Source organism: Phyllobates terribilis, unplaced genomic scaffold (assembly GCF_046119375.1).
Source record: "Phyllobates terribilis strain yellow unplaced genomic scaffold, ASM4611937v1 Scaffold_1__5_contigs__length_1240528914, whole genome shotgun sequence".
NCBI classification, from domain to species: domain Eukaryota; kingdom Metazoa; phylum Chordata; class Amphibia; order Anura; family Dendrobatidae; genus Phyllobates; species Phyllobates terribilis.
In genome coordinates, this window is record NW_027362761.1 from 1156160944 (window position 1) to 1156186759 (window position 25816).

The 25816-nt window shown below is 47.9% G+C and overlaps 1 protein-coding gene across 1 annotated transcript; it reads left to right on the top strand.

Annotated features, from left to right (window-relative positions):
• LOC141192265 (microtubule-associated serine/threonine-protein kinase 3-like) lies at positions 1 to 25816 on the top strand. Its single transcript, XM_073661793.1, has 6 exons — positions 1 to 87; positions 22253 to 22319; positions 24050 to 24117; positions 24694 to 24779; positions 25088 to 25284; positions 25674 to 25816. The coding sequence occupies exons 1-6, from the start codon at positions 1 to 3 to the stop codon at positions 25814 to 25816; spliced, it is 648 nt and encodes a 215-aa protein (XP_073517894.1).

Sequence of the window (25816 nt, forward strand, 5' to 3'; positions counted from 1 at the left end):
ATGGCTGCACTTCTTCGTCTCCACCTCTTTTTAGGGCGGCTCCAGGGTGGCTGGCTGACGGACCCTCCCAGGGACATCCCATCAGGGGTGATGGACACTACCCCGCGGACAGTCTCTAATGGAGGGGGTGGTCTGCTCTCTTGGCGCCATTGGGGAGCCCGGCCCACGATGGGAGGTGTTGAAGCGCTGTCCTTTCTGCACATTATGGCGTCCGTTCTTCTTGGGCGGGCGCCATTTTAAGTGAAAAACGACAGTCTGTGGAAAAAGGTGCGCAGTACCCGGTAGCAATGGGCAATCTTCTCCGTTGCTGCGGGCACGAGATCCTGCCGACTACGCCTGTGATGTGACGCTAGCAGCCCTGCCCTGGAAAAAGATGGTGAGGGTTACTCGGAACCGGGTCAGATGTTAGGGGGTATGCAGTCGTGGACCGGACCCATCCCGTGCCCAGGGCCGTCACATTAAAAATGATGTTAGGGCATTCAGGCTTGAGTGGTTTTAACGACTACGCCACCTGCGGTGTCTGGTGATGAGCCACCAGCGCTGCTAGCAGTCCTCTGAGGCCGGATGTTGTGGCAGCTTGCGATGTTATAACTCCCCACAAGCGGAGCAGGGCCTCAGGGCAGATGGGACAGGAGGATGGGGAGAGTAGTCCTGGGTCACTCAGGTGCTGTGTGGTGCAGTGCAGAAATGAAGGGACCAGAGGCCATAGGGATAGTCTTCCAGGGTTTTTACTCACAGTTCTTCTAGCTCAGCCCCAAGGCTTCTCCCTGCTCCTCACGGATCACTGCGGCCACCAGGGATGAGGGCTCAGCGCACCCAAGGTATTTCAGGTGCCTGGATCAGGACCCTCAGAGTGTTCCTAACAGTCCCCTTTGAACCTCACCTGTCCATGTGCGTGCAAAGGCTGGGTCTCCCTCTGGACTATGCACAGATATAGGGTAAGGCGGCAATTCCGTTCCGCCTGTCACCCGACGGGATCCACTGGGCCTCTCTGATAGAGACGTGAAGTGGCAAAGTCAGATGTCGGGAGCCGGTACCCCTCTAGCAGCAGGAGTCCCTCTGGCAGGGCCAGAATGGAGAGTACAGGTGGCGAACGCCGCTCCGTCTGTGCTCCCTGGGATCCTTTTGCTTGTGGAGCTGTCACTATAGCTCCCGACCTTCTTAAGCAAGGGAACTTGACCGGGGTAGAGACACTGTTAACTCATACCCGCTCCTCTTGTCAAGGCCAGAGCATGAGGACCATGCATCTTCAGCACAATGCAGGCTCCTACACAAGGCCGCTGCCAGCTGTGAAGATCGCAATCAAAGAACAGAATCAAGAACCTTGTGCTTAAGATGGCTGGCTATATTATATGAAATTATGTGTGCAAACTAAAAGTGTGTCCTACACCCTCCACCCACTACATGGTTCCCCTAACTTTTGGTTCCCCCACTCGTGATCCTGCTGAGGCAGCACTATGGTGCATACTTGCCTCCCATAGGTCAGGAGTGTGTAGTGTTGAATGTAGATTCAGAATCCACCAGTGCACCTTCCTTACCTGGGTGAGGAGACACTACACCTGCTGACAGGCTGCAGTATCCCCCCTTGTGGCGACCTAACCCTCAGGGGCGCCACATAACGGGCGAGTGCTCCCAGGTGAGCAGGCTAGCAGGCACGGCAGGTAGCAGGCAGGTAACTGGCAGGTGCTTCCTGGTAAGCAGGCGGGCTTGCCCATAGACAGACTGGCGGGTAGAGCGGAAGGCAGACTGTCGGGCTGGAGAGTAGTCAGGCTGGCGGACTGAAACAGTAGTCAGGCTGGCAACGGGACCTGAGGGCTGAAGCTGAGGTAATATACTGTGCAACAACTATTGCTCCATTTTGGAGGAGGTGCCTTATATATGGGAGGTCCTCCGGCAATTGGCCGGGGATTCCTTAGGACGGCGCGCGCGGCCCCTTTAAGAGAGAGGGACCGCGCGCGCGCCCTAAGCACAGTGCCCGGGAAGCTGCGCGCGCCGACAGCAGCAGGAAGAGGAGCGCGGGAGGACGCCGCGCGGGGAGCGGGGAAGTGAGAGGGACGGCGTCTCTGCCTGGCAGGGGGCAGAGACGCTGACGCTACAGCAATACAATGCAGTAAGAGGAGATCAAAACATCACCCCAATATGGTATCAATAAAAATGTCAGCTCAGGGCATAAGAAATTAGCTCTTATGGGTTTCGGAAAATGTTGACACAAGCAAATTTTTTATTATTTTTTTAAATTTCCGAAAAACATTTTTCACCTTTTAAATGAAAAAAAACTCTTCATGTTTAGTATCTGCGTAATTGTACTGATCTGGAGAATCATATGGGTGCATTATACTGATATGTATAACTATAGGGGCGCATTATACTAATATGTATGTCTATGGGGTGCATTATACTACTATGTATGACTATGCGCTCTGCATTATACTGATATGTATGATTATAGGGGAGCATTATACTACTATATATGACTATGGGTATGCATTACACTACTATGGATGTCTATGGGGTGCATTATACTACTATGGATGTCTATGGGGTGCATTATACTACTATGGAAGACTATGTGCGTGCATTATACTACTACAGATGTCTATGGGGTGCGTTATACTACTATATATGACTATGTGCGTGCATTATACTACTACGGATGTCTATGGGGTGCATTATACTACTATATATGACTATGTGGGTGCATTATACTATTATGTATGTATATGGGGTGCATTATACTATTATATATGACTATGGGCTCTGAATTATACTGCTATGTATGACTATGGGCTCTGCATTATACTGATATGTATGACTATAGGGGTGCATTATACTACTATGTATGATTATGGGGGTGCATTATATTACTATGTATGACTATGGGATGCATTATACTACTATGTATGATTATTGGGGTGTATTATATCACTATGTATGACTATGAGCTGTGCATTATACTGATATATACTATGGGGGTGCACTTTACTACTATGGATGATTATTGGGGTGCATTATACTACTATGCATGACTATGATAGTGCATTCTACTGCTATATATGACTACGGGGGTGCATTATACTGCTACAGATGACAATGTGGGTGCATTATACTGCTACAGATGACAATGGGGGGTGCATTATACTACTATGGATGACTATGGAGGTGCATTATACTTCTACAGATGACAATGGGGGTGCATTATACTACTATGGATGACTATGGAGGTGCATTATGCTGCTACGGATGACACTTGGGTGCATTATTGTTAGAATCTATGTTGTTTTACTATTGGCCATCTTGTTGTGGTTTGCTGGCTTCTAGTCTTTTCCTCTGGTGCTGGGTTTCTTGGTCACGTGATCTCTGCACTCTTTATTACCCAGCACCTGGCCCCCATTTCCTGCTGGACATCAGTGTGGTAACGCTCGTACTCTGGCTAAGTAGCCTGGTCTAGTTCTTCTTTCTTTTGACTATTGTTATCTTGGGACTTCTTGTTCCACCAGTTTTGTTTCCTTTAATTTTCGTTTCAGCAACTAACTTTTCTGTTAGGAGGTCTCCTGCTTTTGCTCCCAGTCCTCAGATCTTTTAGGGACCCCTTCCCCTTTCCTACAGGTCTTCGTTTGAGTTCAGTGCAGGAGTTTCGGTGGGGCTATTCATAAGGAATAGGGCACCCACCCCAGCGTAGGGTAAAGCTGAGTCTCAGTGCAGGGACAGCTTTTCCCTCCTATTCTTTAGTTCTAAGTTGCAGAACATAACAATTATACTACTATGGATGACTACGGGGGTCCATTATACTGCTACAGATGACAATGGGGGTGAATTATACTACTATGGATGACTATGGGCTATGCATTATACTATATGGAGGACTATGAGCTGTGCATTATACTACATGGATGACTATAGGCTGAGCAGTATATTATGTGGAGGACTATGGGATGCATTATACTATATGGACGTCTATGGGGAGTGTATTATACTTCTGCTATGGAGCCTCATGACTTGTATGTAAACCCAAGGTGAGTATCGTTTATTGTTTTCTATACGTTAAAGAGCAGCGGAGGAACGGGGGACATATACCAGGATGGGGACCAGGATAGAGGGCGCAATGTGAACATTACAACACTTACCATAACACCCCTGACCCCAGGATCTTATGGAACCAGACGACCAGTCCAGCAAAGGATTATGCACTTTTAACCAGGGCAACCCAAGGACGACCGGGGAAGGCAACTTAGCAAGTACAAATAAGTCAATCTGCTCCTGATGTTCCATATTTATAGTAAGTGGAAATCCAGTGACCTTTCGAAGAATGCTCCCATGCTCCAGGGGAGTATTATCAATCGCCACCACAGGAAAAGGAGACGACAAAGGTTCAGAATCAAATTTATACTTTTCAAGAAATTGTTGATCAATCAAATTAAGTGCAGAACCACAATCCACCATAACCTGAAACTCAAACGACCCTGACAGGTGGTATTACCAGGAAAAAACACCCCAGCAGAACGTAAAAACGCAATGCGAACTGGAGTGTTATTTCTACTGACCATTTTTTTTCTTTCCTTAAGCAAACCTCACATTGCTTTAAAAAATGATCAGCTTTACTGCAATACAAGCAAAGTCCCTCAGAGAACCTCCTGTCCCTCTCCCTGGAACGGGATGATATTGCCCCGACCTGCATAGATTCCCCAGTGTCGGCAGGAATATCATGAGAAACAGAATCCAACAATACAGGAAACTTCTCTTCATTCTGTCTAGCCTTCAACCTTCTATCCACACGGATAGCTAACTGCATGGCAACTTGCAGAGTATCAGGTGCAGGGAATGCAATGAGCAAATCTTTAACCTTTTCACTCAAGCCTGCCAGAAACTGAAACTTGAGTGCAGGGTCATTCCATCTGACCTCTGCAGACCAACGTCTGAAGAGGGTGCAATAACTCTCAGCATCAAGAGAACCCTGCTTGAGACATCTGAGCTCTGCCTCAGCTGATGTAACCCAATCAGGATCGTCATATAGCAAACCCATGCCATCAAAAAATGCCTCCACAGACCTCAGACAATGATCATCAGTAGACAAGGAAAATGCCCAGATTTGAGGTTCCTTACGCAACAGAGACATAATAATTCTGTAGTTCACTACCAGAAGATCTACAGTACAAACCAAAAGTTTGGACACACCTTCTCATTTAAATTTTTTTCTGTATTTTCATGACTATGAAAATTGTACATTCACACTGAAGGCATCAAAACTACGAATTAACACAAGTGGAATTATATACTTAACAAAAAAGTGTGAAACAACTGAAAATATATCTTATATTTTAGGTTCTTCAAAGTAGCCACCTTTTGCTTTGATGACTGCTTTGCACACTGTTGAGTATTTTTGAAAGAAAAGCACATTTTTTTCAATGAAGCTAACATTAAATGAATCAGAAATACACTCTATACATTGTTAATGTGGTAAATGACTATTCTAGCTGCAAACGTCTTGTTTTTATTGCAATATCTACATAGGTGTATAGAGGCCCATTTCCAACAATCACCACTCCAGTGTTTTAATGGTACATTGTGTTTGCTAACTGTGTAAGAAGGCTAATGGATGTTTAGAAAACCCTTGCACAAGTATGTTAGCTCAGCTGAAAATGGTTTGGCTGATTTGAGAAGCTATAAAATTGACCTTCCTTTGACCTAGTTGAGAATCTGGAGTATTACATTTGTTTGTTCTATGAAACTCTCAAAATGGCCAGAAAAAAAGAAGTTGCCAAGAAACTGAAGATTTCCTACAACGGTGTGTACTACTCCCTTCAAAGGAGAGCACAAACAGGCTCTAACCAAAGTAGAAAGAGAAGTGGGAGGCCCCGCTGCACAACTGAGCAACAAGACAAGTACATTAGAGTCTCTAGTTTGAGAAATCGACGCCTCACAGCTCCTCAACTGGCAACTTCATTAAATAGTACACGCAAAACGCCAGTGTCAATGTCTACAGTGAAGAGGCGACTCTGGGCTGCTGGCCTTCAGGGGAAAGTGGCAAAGAAAAAGCCATATCTGAGACTGAATAATAAAAGGAAAAGATTAATATGGGCAAAATAACACAGACATTGGACAGAAGAAGATTGGAAAAAAGTTTTATGGACAGACGAATCAAAGTTTAAGGTGTTTGGATCACAAAGAAGAACATTGGTGGAGGTAATGTGATGATCTGAGTTTGCTTTGGTGCTGGTAAAGTGGGAGATTTGTACAAGGTAAATGAGATTTTGAATAAGGAAGGCTATCACTCCATTTTGCAACGCTATGCCATACCCTGAGGACACTGCTTGATTGGAGCCAATTTCATCCCACAACAGGATAATGACCCAAAGCACACCTCCAAATTATGCATGTGTGTCACCCTGGCCTGGATGCCACAAATATAATAAAGCTGTGTCTGAGAGCAAGGGGGAGGTTCTCTGGTCAGGGGAACATTGGCATGCAATACCTCCTGTCACAGGCCAGTAGGGGGAGCAGGCTGCCCCTATAAAAGCTGGAACTGGGGGCAGGGTTAGAGAGAACCGGACGACCTGTCTCTGGATTGAGAGGTGTCCCAGAGCAGAGAGAAACAGTTGTGTTGCAGCCTAAGAGGACGTGTGGCAGTAGGAGAGCCACAAGCCAGGGACAAGAGGTGAAGTACGCCTGTCCTGGCAGACAAAGAACCAAATTTACCAGACTTTGGTGTCTGAGGCTGTGAGGATTCCACGTCCTACAGCAGATAACCAGTCCGCAGGGGACTGTATGTTCCTTGGCCTAAGAAGCCCGGAGGCTCCGCCACAGCAGAAGGGACCAGCAAAGCCGTACCAGGCTGGGAGTAAAAAGGGACCCACGTTGCAAGCCATACGGGCGAGAGGACACGGTGAGCTCGGGAACGTGGGCTGTTACCCTATAAGGAGGAGATAGCCAGAAGGAGCGCAGAGAGCACGGTAGGCCTACACCCTCACCCTGACCAGGGCCAACTTCCCATTTGCTCTCAGACATCCAGGTCCCCTCCTAGCTGGGACTGTTTGTGGGTCAGTTCACCTGTTCTAGTAAAGACCCTGGACTGCAACCTGTTGTCTGTGTGCTCCTTGCTCCTCCAGCACTAACGGTACTGGGAAGCCCTACACCATCACCCCCATCTTCCATTATACTGCCCTGGGGCCGCACTCTTCCCGTGGAGAGTCACACTACCCCAGCAAAATACATCATCAGCCCCAGCAGGCTGCCTGGCAGCGGCGGTTCGCACTGACCGCAATCCACGGTGGCGTAGTCGGATATACCAACAGCGCATAGCAGACTACCACTGGCCTGACCACCCTGAGCCACGGAACCGGGTTGCCACTACTACCCCCATCGTTTCCCTATTGCCCGGATCCGAGTGCCCCATGGCCCAGGGGGCGAGTCAGCTTTGGCGTAGTCGGCAGGATAGTAACCAACCCGCCACAAACAGGTATTGCGTGCCTGAAAAAGACTGTACACGTACCTGAGGAGGAGGTTTCCCGCCGTCCAGAGCCGTTTCCCGCCATTTTCAGCCGTCTCCAGCCATCTTCTGTCGGTTCCCGCCATCTTCAGCCGTTTTCCCGCCATCGGACGCCATCTTCGGACGCCGCGCGGGAAGAAGAGGGGCGTGGACGTCCAAACCGCGCGAGACCCGAAGCTCCGTCCCACGCACCGACGCTGCGCAAGGTCCTGGAAGGGAGAGAGAGCGACGCTGACGTCACCAGGACGCGACGCAAGGTGCTCGTCCGGAGCAGCACCAGCGGAGCCGCAGCCTACAGAAGAGGATCGTCGGAAGGTAGGCCACGCTTAACTAGGGGGGAGGAAGATGTCAGACACAGAGGCGCCCACTACCACCAGCGCAGTTGCAGTAGCGGTGATGCCATTTTCCCTGCCCTACATCCCTGGAGCGGCCTGGCTGCCTAAGTACTCAGGGGAGCCCCATGCCCTGACTGATTTTAAGGAAAGGCTGTACAGTTTGTTCCAAGTTTACCCCCTGACAGAGGAACAGAAGGTCAGCATACTGACGGGGCAGTTAACTGGCGCAGCCCAGCGGGAGATAAAGTCGTGGCCCGCTGAGTAGAAAAGGACTGTGAAGGACATTCTGGCCCGGCTGCGAGGTACCTTTGATACCCGTACCTCCGCTGAAATTAAAATGCGGTTCTATGGATGTAAGCAACGGGCACAGGACAACATCAGAGACTATGCCCTAAACTTGCAGGAAGCCTTGAGGGCCATCAAACGAACTGACCCTGGCAGCGTGCAGGAAACGGATAAGCTGCTAACAGAACAATTCATTGAAGGTCTGCTGTCTAGCGCCCACAGGGCCCAACTGCGCCTCATGTTCTTTCAGAACCCTGATCTGACCTTTGCCCAATTTAAGGACAGGGCCATAAGGGTGCTCCGTGAACCCGCAACAAGTGGTGCTATAAACCCCCGGCACCCTGCTCTCACCTACCACCAGGAGGCGGCGCCCTCCTCTATGGACTCTGTGGGGGCCGATGCACAGGCCCTGAACCAAGCCCCGCCGAAAGATCTGCATCACCAAGTCCAGGAGCTGACCAGGAGAGTCGCGGCGTTGACCAGGACCGTCCAGGCGTTACAAGTGGACCCGCCAAGACCCATCGAGTTGGCTTCAAGTCCGGAGGATGTCCCGTGGCATCGACAGAGGAGGATCCCGTCGTTCCGAGGGAGGCCCACAGGCCGCTACGCAGAGGATGGACAGCCCATTTGCCATCGATGCAACCAGCCCGGACACATTTCCAGGTACTGTAATTTAAACGGGTCCAACCTGGGGCAGAGGGCCGACCGGTTTTACCCGTGGTGCTGGACGGTATCCCCATGAGCGCCTTGCTGGATACTGGGTCGCAAGTAACCACTATCCCTTATGTACTTTTTAAGCAGTATTGGACTGATACTGATATCACACGGTATCCAGACAGTAACTTGAGCATCATCGCCAGTAATGGCTTACCCGTGCCGCAGATGGGGTTCAAGGAGATGACCATTAAAATTGGTAAAGTTGAACTACCGGCACAGGGAGTGATTATTGTGGACATTGACCGTCGTGAAAGTCACCCTAAAATAACTGTGGGTACTAACGTGATTGAAAATTGTCTTTCAGAGGTAATTGTAATTCTACAACAGGTGGCAGTGAATGCTAGTTCCAGCCAACAGAGAGTCCTCAACAAGGAGATAAAAGCCCTGATGAGACGGCAGCAGGTAGAACTATCTGGTGGTGAGATCGGTAGCGTAAGACTGAGTGACCCATTCCCCATTTCCATGCCTCCCAAAAGTGAAATGATGATCTGGTGTCGGACTGCAATCGGGTTGAGAGGTAGAGACTACAAAGCCATGGTAGAACCCGTGTACTCAGAGAGCAGGCCCACCATTTTGACAGCCCGGGGGGTGGTTGATGTCCGTCATGGGAGGGTGCCCGTTCGCATCCTCAACATTGGGGAGAGAGAGGTACACTTACCCAGGTACGCTACACTTGCCAAACTGTTTGTTGTCGTACACAAAGCTATCAGGGCCGTGGAACCCTTGCCTCCATCTCCACAGGTGGAGGGTAATGGCTCCCAGAAACAAAAGGAGGACTGGTGCCAGAAACTCCACGTGGGTGCTGACTCCACTCCCCTGCACCAAAAACAAGGAGTCTACCGGGTGATACAGGAGTACGAGAGTCTTTAGTAAACACTAAATAAACCAATAAAAGAGAGACACAGACCTGTACCCCCTGCATATTATCAGAATGCAAAGGGCATGCTTAGAGAAATGAAAGAAGCTGGGGTCATTAGAGATAGCTGTAGCCCCTGGGCAGCCCCCTTGGTTCTGGTGAAAAAGAAAGACGGCACCATGAGAATGTGCGTAGACTATAGACAAATCAACCGTATCATCCATAAAGACGCATACCCGCTGCCTAGAATAGAGGAGTCTTTAGCCGCACTAAAATCAGCTAACTTCTTTTCTACTTTGGACCTTACTAGCGGGTACTGGCAGGTTACTGTGGCAGAGGCTGACAAGGAGAAGACCGCCTTCACCACCCCGATGGGACTGAGCGAGTTCAACTGTATGCCCTTCGGGCTCTGCAACGCACCAGGGACCTTCCAGAGGCTGATGGAATGCTGTATAGGGCACCGAAACTTCGAGACGGTCCTCCTTTACCTGGACGACGTGATCGTCTATTCGAAGACCTACGAGGACCATCTGAAGCACCTGGCCGAGGTGTTCGAAGCCCTGGCAGGCTATGGCCTGAAGGTGAAACCATCGAAGTGTCACCTGTTGAAACCAAAGGTCCAGTACCTAGGGCACATGGTAAGCGCGGAAGGAGTGGCCCCCGACCCTGACAAGGTCACGGCAATCAAGAGCAGGCCAAGCCCCTCGAACATCAAAGAGGTGAGACAGTTCCTCAGGTTGGTAGGCTACTACCGAAGGTTCATCCCCGGGTTCACTAGGATGGCAGCTCCTATGCAGGACCTCCTGATAGGACAGTCTAAGTCCAGAAGTCAAAAGCCACCCTTCAAATTGGATAAACCGGAAGAGGAGTCCTTCCGCCAGTTGAAGATGGCCCTCATGGGGGATGAGATCCTGGCCTACGCTGATTATGGCCAGCCTTTTATTCTCCACACAGACGCCAGTAATGTAGGACTGGGAGCCGTACTGTCCCAAAACCAACAGGGCAGAGAAAGGGTGATCGCGTACCCCAGCCGGAAACTGAGACCCACCGAGAGGAACCTGGAGAATTACAGCTCTTTCAAGCTAGAATTCTTGGCGGTGGTGTGGGCCATGACAGAACGCTTCAAACATTACCTGGCCTCCGCAAAGTTCACGGTGTACACGGACAACAACCCGTTAACACACCTAGACAATGCAAGACTTGGTGCCCTGGAACAGCGGTGGATGGCCCGTCTCTGCAATTATGACTTCGTGATTAAGTACCGGGCAGGCAAAACCAATGCCAACGCTGATGCCCTATCAAGAATGCCTCACTTATCTGAAGGTGACGAAGACCCAGAAGAGCTGGGGGAGGTAGAACTCCCCGCATTTCACCGGTACGGAGCCGCTCAATACTCCCACCGCGTGAAGGAGGAAGATTTAACCACCGTTATGATCAATCCCCTACCTCACCACAGCTGTGCCGAGACCCAAGATAGTGACCCTGCAATCCGCCTGGTGAAAGATCTGCTGACCCGGGAAGACGCCCGCATAGATCCGGATGCTCCAGAGGAAGCCAAGCAGCTATGGAAAGAGAAGAGCAAGCTGTTCCTCTACGAAGGCAAGCTGTGCAGAAGGCTTGTCAACCACCGGACGCACGAGCTGACCTGGCAAGTCGTGGTTCCAAGGCGGGATGCAGCTATGGTCCTGCGGGCTTACCATGACAGAGCGGGGCACTTCGGTTGGAAGAAACTGGAGTTCATGCTAAGAGGACGGTTCTTTTGGGTCAGCATGAGAGGGGCTGTAGAGAAGTGGTGCAGAGACTGTGGCCCATGTAACCTAAGGAGGAAGGACCGCACCAGCCAGAAGACACCCTTGAGGCCCATCGTCACCACGCAGCCTCTTGAGCTGGTAGCTCTGGACCACGTCAAATTGGCTCCAAGCCGGTCAGGATACATCTATGCCCTGACAATCGTGGACCACTATTCCCGTTTTCTAGTGGTGGTCCCGGTAAAAGACTTGACAGCCCAAAAGGCGGCCAGAGCCTTCCAGCAATACTTCTGCCGTCCACACGGGTATCCGGAACAGGTTCTGACAGACCAGGGTCCAGCGTTCGAGGCTGAAATCTTCCAAGAGTTCTGCAACCTCTATGGCTGTAAGACGATTCGGACAACGCCTTACCATCCATAAACCAACGGGATGTGTGAGAAGATGAACAATATAGTCATTGATCTCCTGAAGACGTTGCCCCTGGAGGAACGCAGCCTGTGGTCAGAAAAACTGCCGTACCTGATAGACTTATACAACCATATCCCGGTGAATGCTACAAACTGCACCCCGGCTTACCTGATGCGAGCCAGACCAGGTAAGCTGCCCATAGACCTGGAGATGGGAGCCCTAACGCCTGAGGACACCTCCCCAGATGCAGACTGGGATACGGAAAGGCGACTGCAGTACAAGAAGGTACAGGAGAGTGTGGAGAAGAGCTTGGTCCAGGTGAGAGAAAGGCAAAAAAGACTCTTCAACCAACAAGCCCCTGCTGGTCCCCTAGAACCTGGTGAGCAGGTCCTGAAGCGAAAGAGAAGGCTACATAAGTTGGACGACCAGTGGGAAAGGGAACCCTACACTGTACTGCAGTCTGATCACGACAACTCGAAGGTGTGCGTGATCACCAAGGATGGAGGAGAAACCACTAGTACCCTCTCCAGAGACCACCTAAAAAGGTGCCCCGAGCAACTCCGCAGTGCAGAAGAGGATCAAAGTGACCTTGAACCCGCAGAGGACAAGGAAAAAATGATCAGCACCGTTCTCGGAGAGTTTCCTCAGTCCTGGACTCGAATAAACGATGCCATAGTGGTCCCCGTCCTGCATTTCCTGCAACCGGCTCAGCAACAACCTACACCAGAGCTGGTGAAGAAGAGCAAGCAGTTTCAGAGGCAGAAGAGCCTGTACCAGCAGCCCAGGAGAGTCAACCCTCTGCTGACAGTGAGCCTGCCATGCCTGTGGTGAGCCAAAGGACCAGCAGACAGCTGCCTGCCCTACCTGTACACCCAGCTGGTAGCTGTACCCCTAACGCTAGTGGGGAAAGCCAGGGCGGTCCATCACCAGACAGTGGGTTAAGGAGGTCAACCAGGAGCACAAAGGGGCAGATACCCGCTCGCTGGAGAATATAGGATGCACTAAAATTGTAAATAACCCTGTTGCCAAATGTTGAAATGTTTGCCAAGTTACCTGCGTGATTATTAATAGTGTATTTCAGTTTCTTACAGTTACCGTACGGACTCAAAGGTTATGGACTTTTAATAACCGGGACTTTGTATGGACTGCGTTCGGAGCCTAACCAAGGAATGAACTAAGACTGTGAAGGACTTGGGGCAGGACAGACCCCCACCTGGTTAAGGCTCCCCGTTGTATTGGTGATATGGACACCCGGTCACAGACCACACTGTGACCTTAAGAACTCAATCTGTGCGTCGTTTGTCTACTAATGTTTTATAGTCATGTATATTATCTTTGTTTACTGTTTAGTCCCGGAGTACTAAATTCTACTAGGGGGGAATGTGTCACCCTGGCCTGGATGCCACAAATATAATAAAGCTGTGTCTGAGAGCAAGGGGGAGGTTCTCTGGTCAGGGGAACATTAGCATGCAATACCTCCTGTCACAGGCCAGTAGGGGGAGCAGGCTGCCCCTATAAAAGCTGGAACTGGGGGCAGGGTTAGAGAGAACTGGACGACCTGTCTCTGGATTGAGAGGTGTCCCAGAGCAGAGAGAAACAGTTGTGTTGCAGCCTAAGAGGACGTGTGGCAGTAGGAGAGCCACAAGCCAGGGACAAGAGGTGAAGTACGCCTGTCCTGGCAGACAAAGAACCAAATTTACCAGACTTTGGTGTCTGAGGCTGTGAGGATTCCACATCCTACAGAAGATAACCAGTCCGCAGGGGACTGTATGTTCCTTGGCCTAAGAAGCCCGGAGGCTCCGCCACAGCAGAAGGGACCAGCAAAGCCGTACCAGGCCGGGAGTAAAAAGGGACCCACGTTGCAAGCCATACGGGCGAGAGGACACGGTGAGCTCGGGAACGTGGGGTGTTACCCTATAAGGAGGAGATAGCCAGAAGGAGCGCAGAGAGCACGGTAGGCCTACACCCTCACCCTGACCAGGGCCAACTTCCCATTTGCTCTCAGACATCCAGGTCCCCTCCTAGCTGGGACTGCTTGTGGGTCAGTTCACCTGTTCTAGTAAAGACCCTGGACTGCAACCTGTTGTCTGTGTGCTCCTTGCTCCTCCAGCACTAACGGTACTGGGACGCCCTACACCATCAACCCCATCTTCCATTATACTGCCCTGGGGCCGCACTCTTCCCGTGGGGAGTCACACTACCCTAGCTGCATACATCATCAGCCCCAGCGGTCTGCCTGGCAGCGGCGGTTCGCACTGACCGCAATCCACGGGTAGCGTAGTCGGAAATACCAACAGCGCATAGCAGACTACCACTGGCCTGACCACCCTGAGCCACGGAACCGGGTTGCCACTACTACCCCATCGTTTCCCTATTGCCCGGATCCGAGTGCCCCACGGCCCAGGGGGCGAATCACATGAACTATTTAGGGAAGAAGCAGGCAGCTGCTATTCTATCTGTAATGGAGTGGCCAGCGCAGTCACCAGATCGCAACCCCATTGAGCTGTTGTGGGAGCAGCTTGACCGTATGGTACCAAAAAAGTGCCCATCAAGCCAATCCAACTTGTGGAGGGGCTTCAGGAAGCATGGGGGGAAATTTCTCAAGAATACCTCAGCAAATTAACAGCTAGAATGCCAAAGGTCTGCAATGCTGGAATTGCTGCAAAGGGAGCATTCTGTGACGAAAGCAAAGTTTGAAGGAGAAAACTATTCTTTCTAATAAAAATCATTATATCTAACCTTGTCAATGTCTGGACTATATTTTCTAATCATTTTGCAACTCATTTGATCAATAAAAGTATGAGTTTTCATGGAAAACACAAAATTGTCTGGGAGACCCCAAACTCTTGAGCGGTAGTGTGTATATATATAAATATATATATATATATATATATATATATATATATATACGGTATATATACAGTTATATGAAAAAGTTTGGGCACCCCTATTAATCTTAAGCTTAATGTTTTATAAAAATTGGTGTTTTTGCAACAGCTATTTCAGTTTGATATATGTAATAACTGTTGGACACAGTAATGTTTCTGCCTTGAAATGAGGTTTATTGTACTAACAGAAAATGTGCAATCTGCATTCAAACGAAATTTGACAGGTGCATAAGTATGGGCACCTCACCAGAAAAGTGACATTAATATTTAGTAGATCCTCCTTTTGCAAAAATAACAGCCTCTTGTCGCTTCCTGTAGCTTTTAATGATTTCCTGGATCCTGGATGAAGGTATTTTTGACCATTCCTCTTTACAAAACAATTCCAGTTCAGTTAAGTTTGATGGTCGCCGAGCATGGACAGCCCTCTTCAAATGATCCCACAGATGTTCAATGATATTCAGGTCTGGGGACTGGGATGGCCATTCCAGAACATTGTAATTGTTCCTCTGCATGAATGCCTGAGTAGATTTGGAGCGGTGTTTTGGATCATTGTCTTGCTGAAAGATCCATCCCCTGCGTAACTTCAACTTTATCACTGATTCTTGAACATTATTGTCAAGAATCTGCTGATACTGAGTGGAATCCATGCGTCCCTCAACTTTAACAAGATTCCCGGTGCCGGCATTGGCCACACAGCCCCAAAGCATGATGGAACCTCCACCAAATTTTACTGTGGGTAGCAAGTGTTTTTCTTGGAATGCTGTGTCTTGTTTTGCCACCATGCATAATGCCTTTTTGTATGACCAAACAACTCAATCTTGGTTTCATCAGTCCACAGGACCTTCTTCCAAAAAGAAATTGGCTTCTCCAAAAGTGCTTTTGCATACCTCAGCTGACTCTGTTTGTGGCGTGCTTGCAGAAACGGCTTCTTTCGCATCACTCTCCCATACAGCTTCTCCTTGTGCAAAGTGCGTTGTATAGTTGACCGATGCACAGTGACACCATCTGCAGCAAGTTGATGCTGCAGCTCTCTGGAGGTGGTCTGAGGATTATCCTTGACTGATCTCACCATTCTTCTTCTCTGCCTTTCTGAAGTTTTTCTTGGCCTGCCACTTCTGGCCTTAACAAGAACTGTCCCTGTGTTCTTCCATTTCCTTACTATATTCCTCACAGTGGAAGCTGACAGGTTAAATCTCTGAGACAGCTTTTTGTATCCTTCCCCTGAACATCTATGTTGAATAATCTTTGTTTTCAGATCATTTGACAGTTGTTTTGAGGAGCCCATGATGCCACTCTTCAGTGGAGATTCAAACAGGAGAACAACTTGCAAGTGGCCACTTTAAGTAGCTTTTCTCATGATTGCATACACCTGGCTATGAAGTTCAAAGCTCAATGAGGTTACAAAACAAAAAAAAGTGCTTTAGTAAGTCAGTAAAAAGTAGGTAGGTGTATTTAAAACAAGAAAATGATAAGGGTGCCCATACTTATGCTCCTGTCAAATTTTGTTTGAATGCAGATTGCACATTTTCTGTTAGTACAATAAACCTCATTTCAAGGCAGAAACATTTCTGTGTCCAACAGTTATTACATATATCAAACTGAAATAGCTGTTGCAAAAACACCAATTTTTATAAAACATTAAGCTTAAGATTAATAGGGGTGCCCAAACTTTTTCATATAACTGTATATATATATATATATATATATATATATATATATATATATATATATATATATATATATATATATGAATATAAATATATGAGTATATATATTCAGGATGGGGGGGCAGTCCAAATCTTGCACTGGGGCCCATGAGACTCTAGGTATTCCACTGAGCACAGCACATCCTCTGTTAAGCATGGTGGAGGCAGTGTGATGGCGCGGGCATGCATGGCTTCCAATGGCACCGAGTCACTAGTGTTTATTGATGATGTGACTAAAGACAGAATCAGCCGGATGAATCCTGTGTGTACAGAAAGATACTTTCTGTTCAGATTCAACCAAATGCAGCAAGCATGATTGGACAGTGCTTCACACAATAGATGGATAATGACCAAAACCATAATGTGAAAGCAAAGAAGTGGAATATTGTGAATCACCAGATCTCAGCCCCATCGAGCAGAATTTCACAGGCTGAAGACTAAACTTAAAGCCAAAAGACCCACAAACAAGAAACAACTGTAGTCGGCTGCAGAAAAGGCCAGAAAAGCATCACAAAGGAGGAAACCCAGCGTTCAGTGATGTTCATGGCTTCCAGACATCAGGCCGTGATTACCTGTGAAGGATTCTCTACAAAGTATTAAAAATGAATATTTTATTCATGATAAAGTTAATTTGTCCAATTACTTTTGAGCCCCTGATATGAGAACGTTTTGTAGAAAAATGGTTGAAATTCCAAAATGTTTCACAGGATATTTTTGTTCAACTCCTTTAATTAAACCTGAAGGTCTGCACTTCAATTGTATATCAGGTGCTTCATTTTAAATCCAAAATATTGGCCTGCAGAGCTGAAATCACGAAGATTCAGTCACTGTCCAAATATTTCTGGACTTAAATGTATTTTTCCTGCTTTTTCTTTCTTTTTTTTACATTTATTTCTCACATTGTGCCCACCATAAGGCCATAAAAGAGGGTCATTTCACTATATAAATACATATTTATGCTCGCTGATTTCCCCTGTAACTAGGGCAGGATATTAGTAATTTCAGTCTTCTGCCTCTGCTGCAGAGCTGATCTGTGCCGTGTGCTTTGTATATTACAATAACAGGTATCACTTTGTATAATACATTTTTCGTCTTTTTGTGACTGATTTGATGCTCGGAGATCTTTGTAATAAACCATCTTTATAGGGAGTCTGGCCGGGTCTGACAGCCGCTCTCCGCTCCTGCAGCCGCACGATCACCACCTAAACCCACACGGGAAAGGAAGGAAGATCACAGAGAACAGCCATTAATATTAATGATGTGAATGATTTATCACAGTCACAGCTGGTAATAGGAAACTCTGCAGCCAAAGAGGTAAATGTCTATGGAGAAAAAAAGACACGTGAGGCAATAAATACACACAATATTTCCCAGAATATGGCGGAGTATATCTTTCTAAAATCTCATTCACACCCTGGGTTTTTTTCTTGCATTTTATTAAAATCTGCAGCAAGTCAGTTCTTTCGGGTTTTGCAGCGTTTTTCACCCATTCAAATAAATGAAAAAAAGAAATGCAAGTAAAAACACAGCATAAACGTGCCTATTGTATGTTTTTCCTGCCACTATTCTGGTTTTTGATGTAGAAAATGTTGCAAAAATGCACCGTGTGAACCTGCCCTCATCCTGGTTGTATTATAATTGGATATAAAAAAGAACGGCTATCAAAACATGGAGACATATGTAATTTTATGGTGTTTCCACATTAAATATCGCCAGGCAGCATCTATTTGTGCAGAGCTGCACCTTGAAGATTCCATCACAAGATTCCATGATGACATCACTGGTGATTGTCGGCCATTATGACATCACAGCTCACGGTCTCTACTTATACAATGTACACAGGGTCACAGGTGCCTTTGTTGGCTTCATAGTGACTGAGCGCATTTGCAGTTTTTCGCTATTCCATAGTGACTGATCGCACTTGTAGTTTCTCGCTAATCCATAGTTACTGATCGCACTTGCAGTTTCTCGCTATTCCCTAGTGACTGATTGCACTTGCAGTTTCTTTCTATGGCTGAATTACTTATGGACAATCTTCAGGTAGAAGCACTAAGGGAGATTCTTACCACCAATCGCCCTGACATTGAGCTTCTACCACCCGATGGCGTCCTCAGCTTCACTCACCGGCTGGTGCTGGAGCTAGTAAAGGGCTGCCTGACCAAATACCAAGAAGGTCATCTCACCTCAGAGTGTTTGACGGATTTACATCAGAACATCAGGACTTTACTACATCTGGTAAGTGGCGGATGCTCCACACAAAACTTCTCCATAATAATCCTGATGCCCATCATATAGTAATGTCCCCATCCTGGTCCCATCTTATAGTAATGTCCCCATCCTGGTCCCATCTTATAGTAATGTCCCCATCCTGGTCCCATCTTATAGTAATGTCCCCATCCTGGTCCCATCTTGTAACAGTGTCCCCCATTATGCTGCTCTTTACATATACGTAAAAAAAATTCATCTCACCTGATCTCGCTCCCTCGGTGAACAGCGTCCTCTTTCTCCTCCACAGCCGGGGCACTTAGGAATGGCGTCATGTGCAGCCGTGCCGCAACTTTGACATCCAGGGCCGGCTCCAGGTTTTTCTGGGCCCCGGGCGAAAGAGTCTCAGTGGGCCCTTTTAACACATACACGATTCATGATGCACAGATACGGCGGAGAAATAAATATATATATATATATACACATACATATATATATATATATATATATTTATTTATTACACATGGCCCAGCCTGCCCCCTCATCCTTCACATACGCAGACATATGCGCGCGCACACACGGTACGCAGACATATGCACACGCACACACGGTACGCAGACATATGCACGCGCACACACGGTACGCAGACATATGCGTGCGCACACACGGTACGCAGACATATGCGTGCGCACACACGGTACGCAGACATATGCGTGCGCACACACGGTACGCAGACATATGCGTGCGCACACACGGTACGCAGACATATGCGTGCGCACACACGGTACGCAGACATATGCGCGCGCACACACGGTATGCAGACATATGTACACATACAGACATACACATAGATAAAACAGACAAATATATATACACAGTCATAAACACTGACATTCACATACATGCACTCACACAGACCCATTACTAATATTTTTAATATGGGGATTGGGGAAGCCTCACTCACCTGTCCCCGGTCCAGTGTCCTGTCCAGCAGCTCCTCGGGTATGGGGCAGTGCAGGGCCCCCGGCGTATCACAGACTTCATGGCCCTGGAACATCAGAGGGGCCCACTTGCGGTCGGGTCCGGGCCCCTCCCGCCCATCTGTGCAGGACCTCCGCTCCGACGGTGTTTGATTGCCGGCACTCCCCCAGACATGGCCGCGCGCTGTGCGGCTGTGTCTGCTAGTAATGACGCGGCAGGAGCGACACACAAGCACAATTAAAGGTGCAGTGCCGTCGACCCTGCCGTGTCATTACTAGCAGACACAGCCGGACAGCGCGCGGCCATGTCTGGGGGAAGTGCCGGCAATCAAGCAGCGCCTGCGTCCCTGAACAGGTGCCGAGGAAGCGGCCAGGGCCCCGACAGTGAGTGGGCGGGTGGGTGTGTGGGCCCGGCCCCGACAGTGAGTGGGCGGGTGGGTGTGTGGGCCCGGCCCCGACAGTGAGTGGGCGGGTGGGTGTGTGGGCCCGGCCCCGACAGTGTGTGGGCCCGGCCCCGACAGTGAGTGGGCGGGTGGGTGTGTGGGCCCGGGCCCCGACAGTGAGTGGGCGGCTGGGCCCCTCTGATTTTCCAGGGCCCCGGCACTTGCCCGGGTACGCCGGGTGCTGACGCCGGCCCTGTTGACATCAGCTGCTGGCCTCTGATTGGCCGGTGGCTGGTATAGGTATTGTGGTACAGAGAGCCGGTCTCCGGGCTGCAATACAGTTCAAATTAATGTATGGCCGAGGGACCTGATAATAGATAATAATGGTGGGATTGAAGCCTCTTCTTTCCTCCATATAAAGCACGACGAGTCCCCAGATATGTAGTCTTGTATCTGCAGAGAGAGGAGCAGATGTCACAGACAATGGCGGCCTCCATTGTGACCTTTCTCATCTCAGAATTTTCCTTTTTGTTTCCTTTCTTCTTTATAGGCTGAAAAAAGATCTCAATATGGAGATTTGGCTTTTATTAAAGAACTGGCCGAAAAAGTCCTGTGTGTACTGGAACGTCCGGCCCGCTCATCGGAACGCCCGGTAAGGAGCCACCATCTTCTCTATCACACGTCCTTGTTTTCTGATCTTCTCCAGATCACCGGTCAGATCTCAGAAGATCTGGTTTAGTCCGTCCTGATTTATGTATTTGGTGATTTAGAGGAAGGTTCCACATATTAATCACATATATTATATCTATCAGGAAACACCAGAAGGCGACACCAAAGATGAGCAAAGTCTAATCCCGGGAATCGCTGACCCTAATATGAGTCAGCCGGAGCTGAACAGCGATCTGATTACAGGTGAGCGATCACCCGACCTTCTACAAGGAATATCCAGATATTACAGAGGACGGGGATAACGTTAGATTTACTCTCTCCTCTGTGTAATGGGAACCTGTCAGCACACGTCACACAGGGAAGTGGTGGGAATCCAATGTGTCAGTCAGGTTAAATGTAACATAGAAGTCATATACAAATCAGGATGGAAGTGCACTGGGGTGTGGAAGAAGAAATCCAAGTGCAGTGACACACCCCCAGTGCACTTCCAGGCTAATTTGCATATGGCTGCTATGTTTCAGCTCTCTTCCCATCACTCACATGTGCAGCGAGGGTGGGGGGTTCCTCATTCATGTGGTGATTGGGGTCCTCCATCATTTACATTACATTTATCTATGAATGCGCCGTACGCTGCCATATTAGAATCCCCATATAATATATTGCTGTATTATCTATGTAGGACTAATATAGTCTAATACATTTTATTTCTTCATCGTTTTATCACTATTTTGAAACAGCTGAGTTGGCGGATCCTGACAGTGTAATCTGTGAGATCCCGGAGATCCAAGAATCTGCTGATGTAAGTATCATAGGGGGAGATGTCTGTGTATCACCGGGTCATGGGGTGTGAATGATCCGTCCAGTATTATCCCCATATAACCCCAGGACATCGCTATTCTAAGAGGAGATGACACCATTGCGTTACATAATAGCATTTATATTATAGGGAATCTGTCACCAGGTTTTTGCTACTCATCTGAGAGCAGCATGATGGAGGGGCAGAGACCCTGATTCCAGTGATGTATCAATAACCTTACTGGTGGCAGCAGTTCTGATATAATCACTGTTTTCTCTGCTGCAGATCTGGCAGTGCTCTGAATGCTGAGCCCTGTATAACCCCGCCCACACCAGTGATTGGCAGATTTCTGTGTATAACCCCACCCACACCAGTGATTGGCAGTTTTCTTTATATAACCCCACACAAGTGATTGGCAGATATCTGTGTATAACCCCGCCCACACCAGTGATTGGTAGCTTTCTGTGTATAACCCCACCCACACCAGTGATTGGTAGCTTTCTGTGTACACTGTGCATGGGCAGAAAGCTGCTACTCAGAGGTGCTGGCGAGGTTGCACAGAACAATAGGACTAGATGACGTGAGACAGATAGTCCTCTAGTGATAATCTCCTGCTGATAAAACACTGATTTTATTGAAGCAACCACAAGCTGCCCTTGTTCTCAAGATGGCACGTGATTTGTGCAGTTACAATTGGTGCATCTATAAATGCAGGTTTACTCCTTCCTGATTTATGTGTTTGGTGATTTAGTGACATCTTCCACATATTAATTACATATATTATATCTATCAGGAAACAGCAGAAGACGACACCAAAGATGAACAAAATCTTATCCCGGGAATCGCTGACCCTAATATGAGTCAGCCGGAGCTGAACAGCGATCTGATTACAGGTGAGCGACCACCCGACCTTCTACAAGGAATATCCAGATATTTCCAAACACATTAGACTTCTCACATTTCCTGCCACGTCCCCATCTATTCCCAACCTGCACAAACTCCTCATCCTGCTGATACCCCAATACTGAGCCGCTGCTGCCCTATGTGTCCCTATTACTGCAGCTGCTGTGCCGCACAAAAACAGGGATCCTCTTACTGCCCCACATAGTAATGCCACCAATGTGATTCTTACAAAGTAAATTGCCCCCTTTGTTCCCTCTAGATAGTAAAATTTCCCCCTAGAAAATATCATTGCCCTGTGCAAGTGTCCTAGAAAAGTTTCCACATTTTGCCCCTATAAAAGTGATAAAGTCCACATATGGATCTTTGTCGGTCACAATACTCTGAGTGCGCCGATAATAATAATGCTCAAGTGCCCATTTAATAATGTCCCCTGAGACCCCCATGTACAGCTATTCTATACACAGTATGATGGACCCATAGCTCCCCTATACACAGTATAATGCTCCCACAGCTCCACTATATACAGTATAATGCCCCCACAGCTCCCCTATATACAGTATGATGGGCCCACAGCTCACCTATACACAGTATAATGCCCCCATAGCTCCCCTATATACAGTATGATGGACCCACAGTGACACTTTACACAGTATGATGAACACACAGCTCCCCTATACAAAGTATGATGGGCTGAAAGCTACCTTATACACAGTATAAAGGGCCCAGAGCTACCCTATACGCAGTATGATGGACCCACAGCTCCCCCATATATAGTATGATTGACCCACAGTTCCTTTATACACAGTATGATGGGTCCACAGCTCCCCTATACACATTATACACAATATGAATGGCCCACAGCTCCCCTATAGACAGTATGAATGACCCACAGCTCCGCTCTACACAGTATGATGGGCCCACAGCTACCCAATACACAGTATGATGAGCCCACAGCTCCCGTATACACAGTTTGATGGGCCAAAAGCTCCCTTATACACAGTATGATGGGCACACAGCTCTCCTATACACAGTATGATTGGCCCAGAGCTCTCCTATACACAATATGATGGGCCCACATCTCCACTATACACAGTATGATGGGCCCAGAGCTCCCTATACACAATATGATGAGCACACAGCTCCCCTATACACAGAATAGTGAGCCCACAGCTCCCGTATACACAGTTTGATGGGTCCACAGCTCCCCTATACACAGTATGATGGGCCCAAAACTCCCATATACACCGTATGATGAGCACACAGCTCCCCTATACACAGTATGGTTAGCACACAGCTCCCCTATACACAGTATGATGGGCCCACAGCTCCACTATACACAGTATGATGGGCCCACAGCTCCACTATACACAGTATGATGAGCACACAGCTACCCTATACACAGTATAGTGAGTACACAGCTCCCGTATACACAGTGTGATGTATGATGCTCCGGGTAGGACGTTTGAGCACGGCCCAGGCGACTGCACCCTCTGCCATCCCCTCCTGGTAGCGACACTACTGATGTCTATGGATGCGCCGTACGCTCCCATATTAGAATCCCCATATAACGAGTATTAATCCCATTTACAGACGTCTTGTCAGTTCTCTGTTATATTGCTGTATTATCTATGTAGGACTAATATCCTTTAATTCATTTTATTTCTTCATCATTTTTTTACTATTTTAGAAACAGCTGAGTTGGCGGATCCTGGCAGTGTAATCTTTGAGATCCCAGAGATCCAAGAATCTGCTGATGTAAGTATTATATATCTCGTCTGTGTATCACCGGATCATGGTGTGTGAATGACCTGTCCAGTATTATCCCCCATATAACCAGTTGACATCTCTATTCTAAGAGTAGATGACACCATTGCGTTAGAATTAGTATTTATATTAAAGTGAATCTGGCACCAGGTTTTTGCTACTCATCTGAGAGCAGCATGATGTAGGGGCAGAGAACCTGATTCCAACGATATATCCATTACCTAACTGGGTGCAGCAGTTGTGATACAATCACTACTTTTTCTGCTGCACATCTGGCAGAGCTCTAAGTGCGGAGCCCTGTATAACCCCGCCCACACCAGTGATTGGCAGCATCCTGTGTGCACTATGCATAGGCAGAAAGCTGCTAACCAATAGTGGGGTTACACTGAGCAATAGAACTACATGGCACGAGACAGATAGTCCTCTAGTGATAATCTCCGGTTTGTATCCTCCCTACATCGGATCAGTGCACATCCGCTGGGACATAATATAGGGGAGAAGTTTCTGTATCTGGAGCTTTTTTCCTGTATCTTCTGTATCTTAATATCATTCTTTCTTCTTTTCTAGAACTTGATGGAATCATTGATCCCGGCGAGAAAGCCGCATATCAGCGACTACGAAACATCCAAACTGATCAGCAGCGGATGTTATGGGTGAGATTTCTGTTGTATCATCCACATTTCTCAGGGTTCCCTATGACAATGCTGTGCTGCCATTCAGTGTTATCATAGGGACATGATGAGTCCACACCACTGTCCACATCTAATGATCACTATTCAGCTCAGCTATATACAGTTGAGCAATTATGTCTTGTGGCTATTTCATGTATTTCTAGATGTGGATTTCTACTGACGGCCGGACTTCTAGTATTAAACATTAGTACAGAAGATCATATAATGACTTCTATAGACGGACTATCATTAATGATTCATTATAACCCATGGATTCTCCTTCTCTCCAGGGCCGTCTACTTAGTGCACCACAAAGACTCAAAACAGATCTTTGCCATGAAGAAAATGGCCAAGCGGAACCTGGATAAACCAGCGGCCTTTCTGGAGAGGGACATCCTGACATTCTCTGATTGTCCCTTTGTGGCCTCCATGCTCTGCTCCTTCCCTACGAGATCTCACCTGTGTATGGTCATGGAGTATGTAGGAGGTAGGACACGTACATTGTATTATACTCAGCTCATGTCTGCTGACATCTTATCATTAGGATTCTCCCCGTGGACGGTTACATCCCCACAGAGCATTTACTACAGGTTATCTATTACCAAGATGCCTGGAAAGTCATTGATGTGTGTGATCTCCTTGTATGTCCGCACTGAGCACGTCAGTATCTCCAGCTGTAGACGAGATGTGACATCACTTTATGTTATTAGTGACATGGACGACGTTTCACCATGACTTCAGACTAATATTATGTGCACTATACATGATATCTGTATATATTCTCTCCTGCCCCAATGTCTCCGCTCACTTCTCATCATACATCATGGCGATCTGCTGTATAAACCCCTCACCGCTCATATTTCCTTTCTTCTACAGGTGGAGACTGTGGGACCCTCCTAAGCACCAGGGGTCCGTTATCTGTCCCCTTGGCCCGCTTGTACTTTGCAGAAGTGGTTGTTGCTATAGAATACCTCCATAGCTATGGTGTGGTGCACAGAGACCTGAAGCCGGATAAGTAA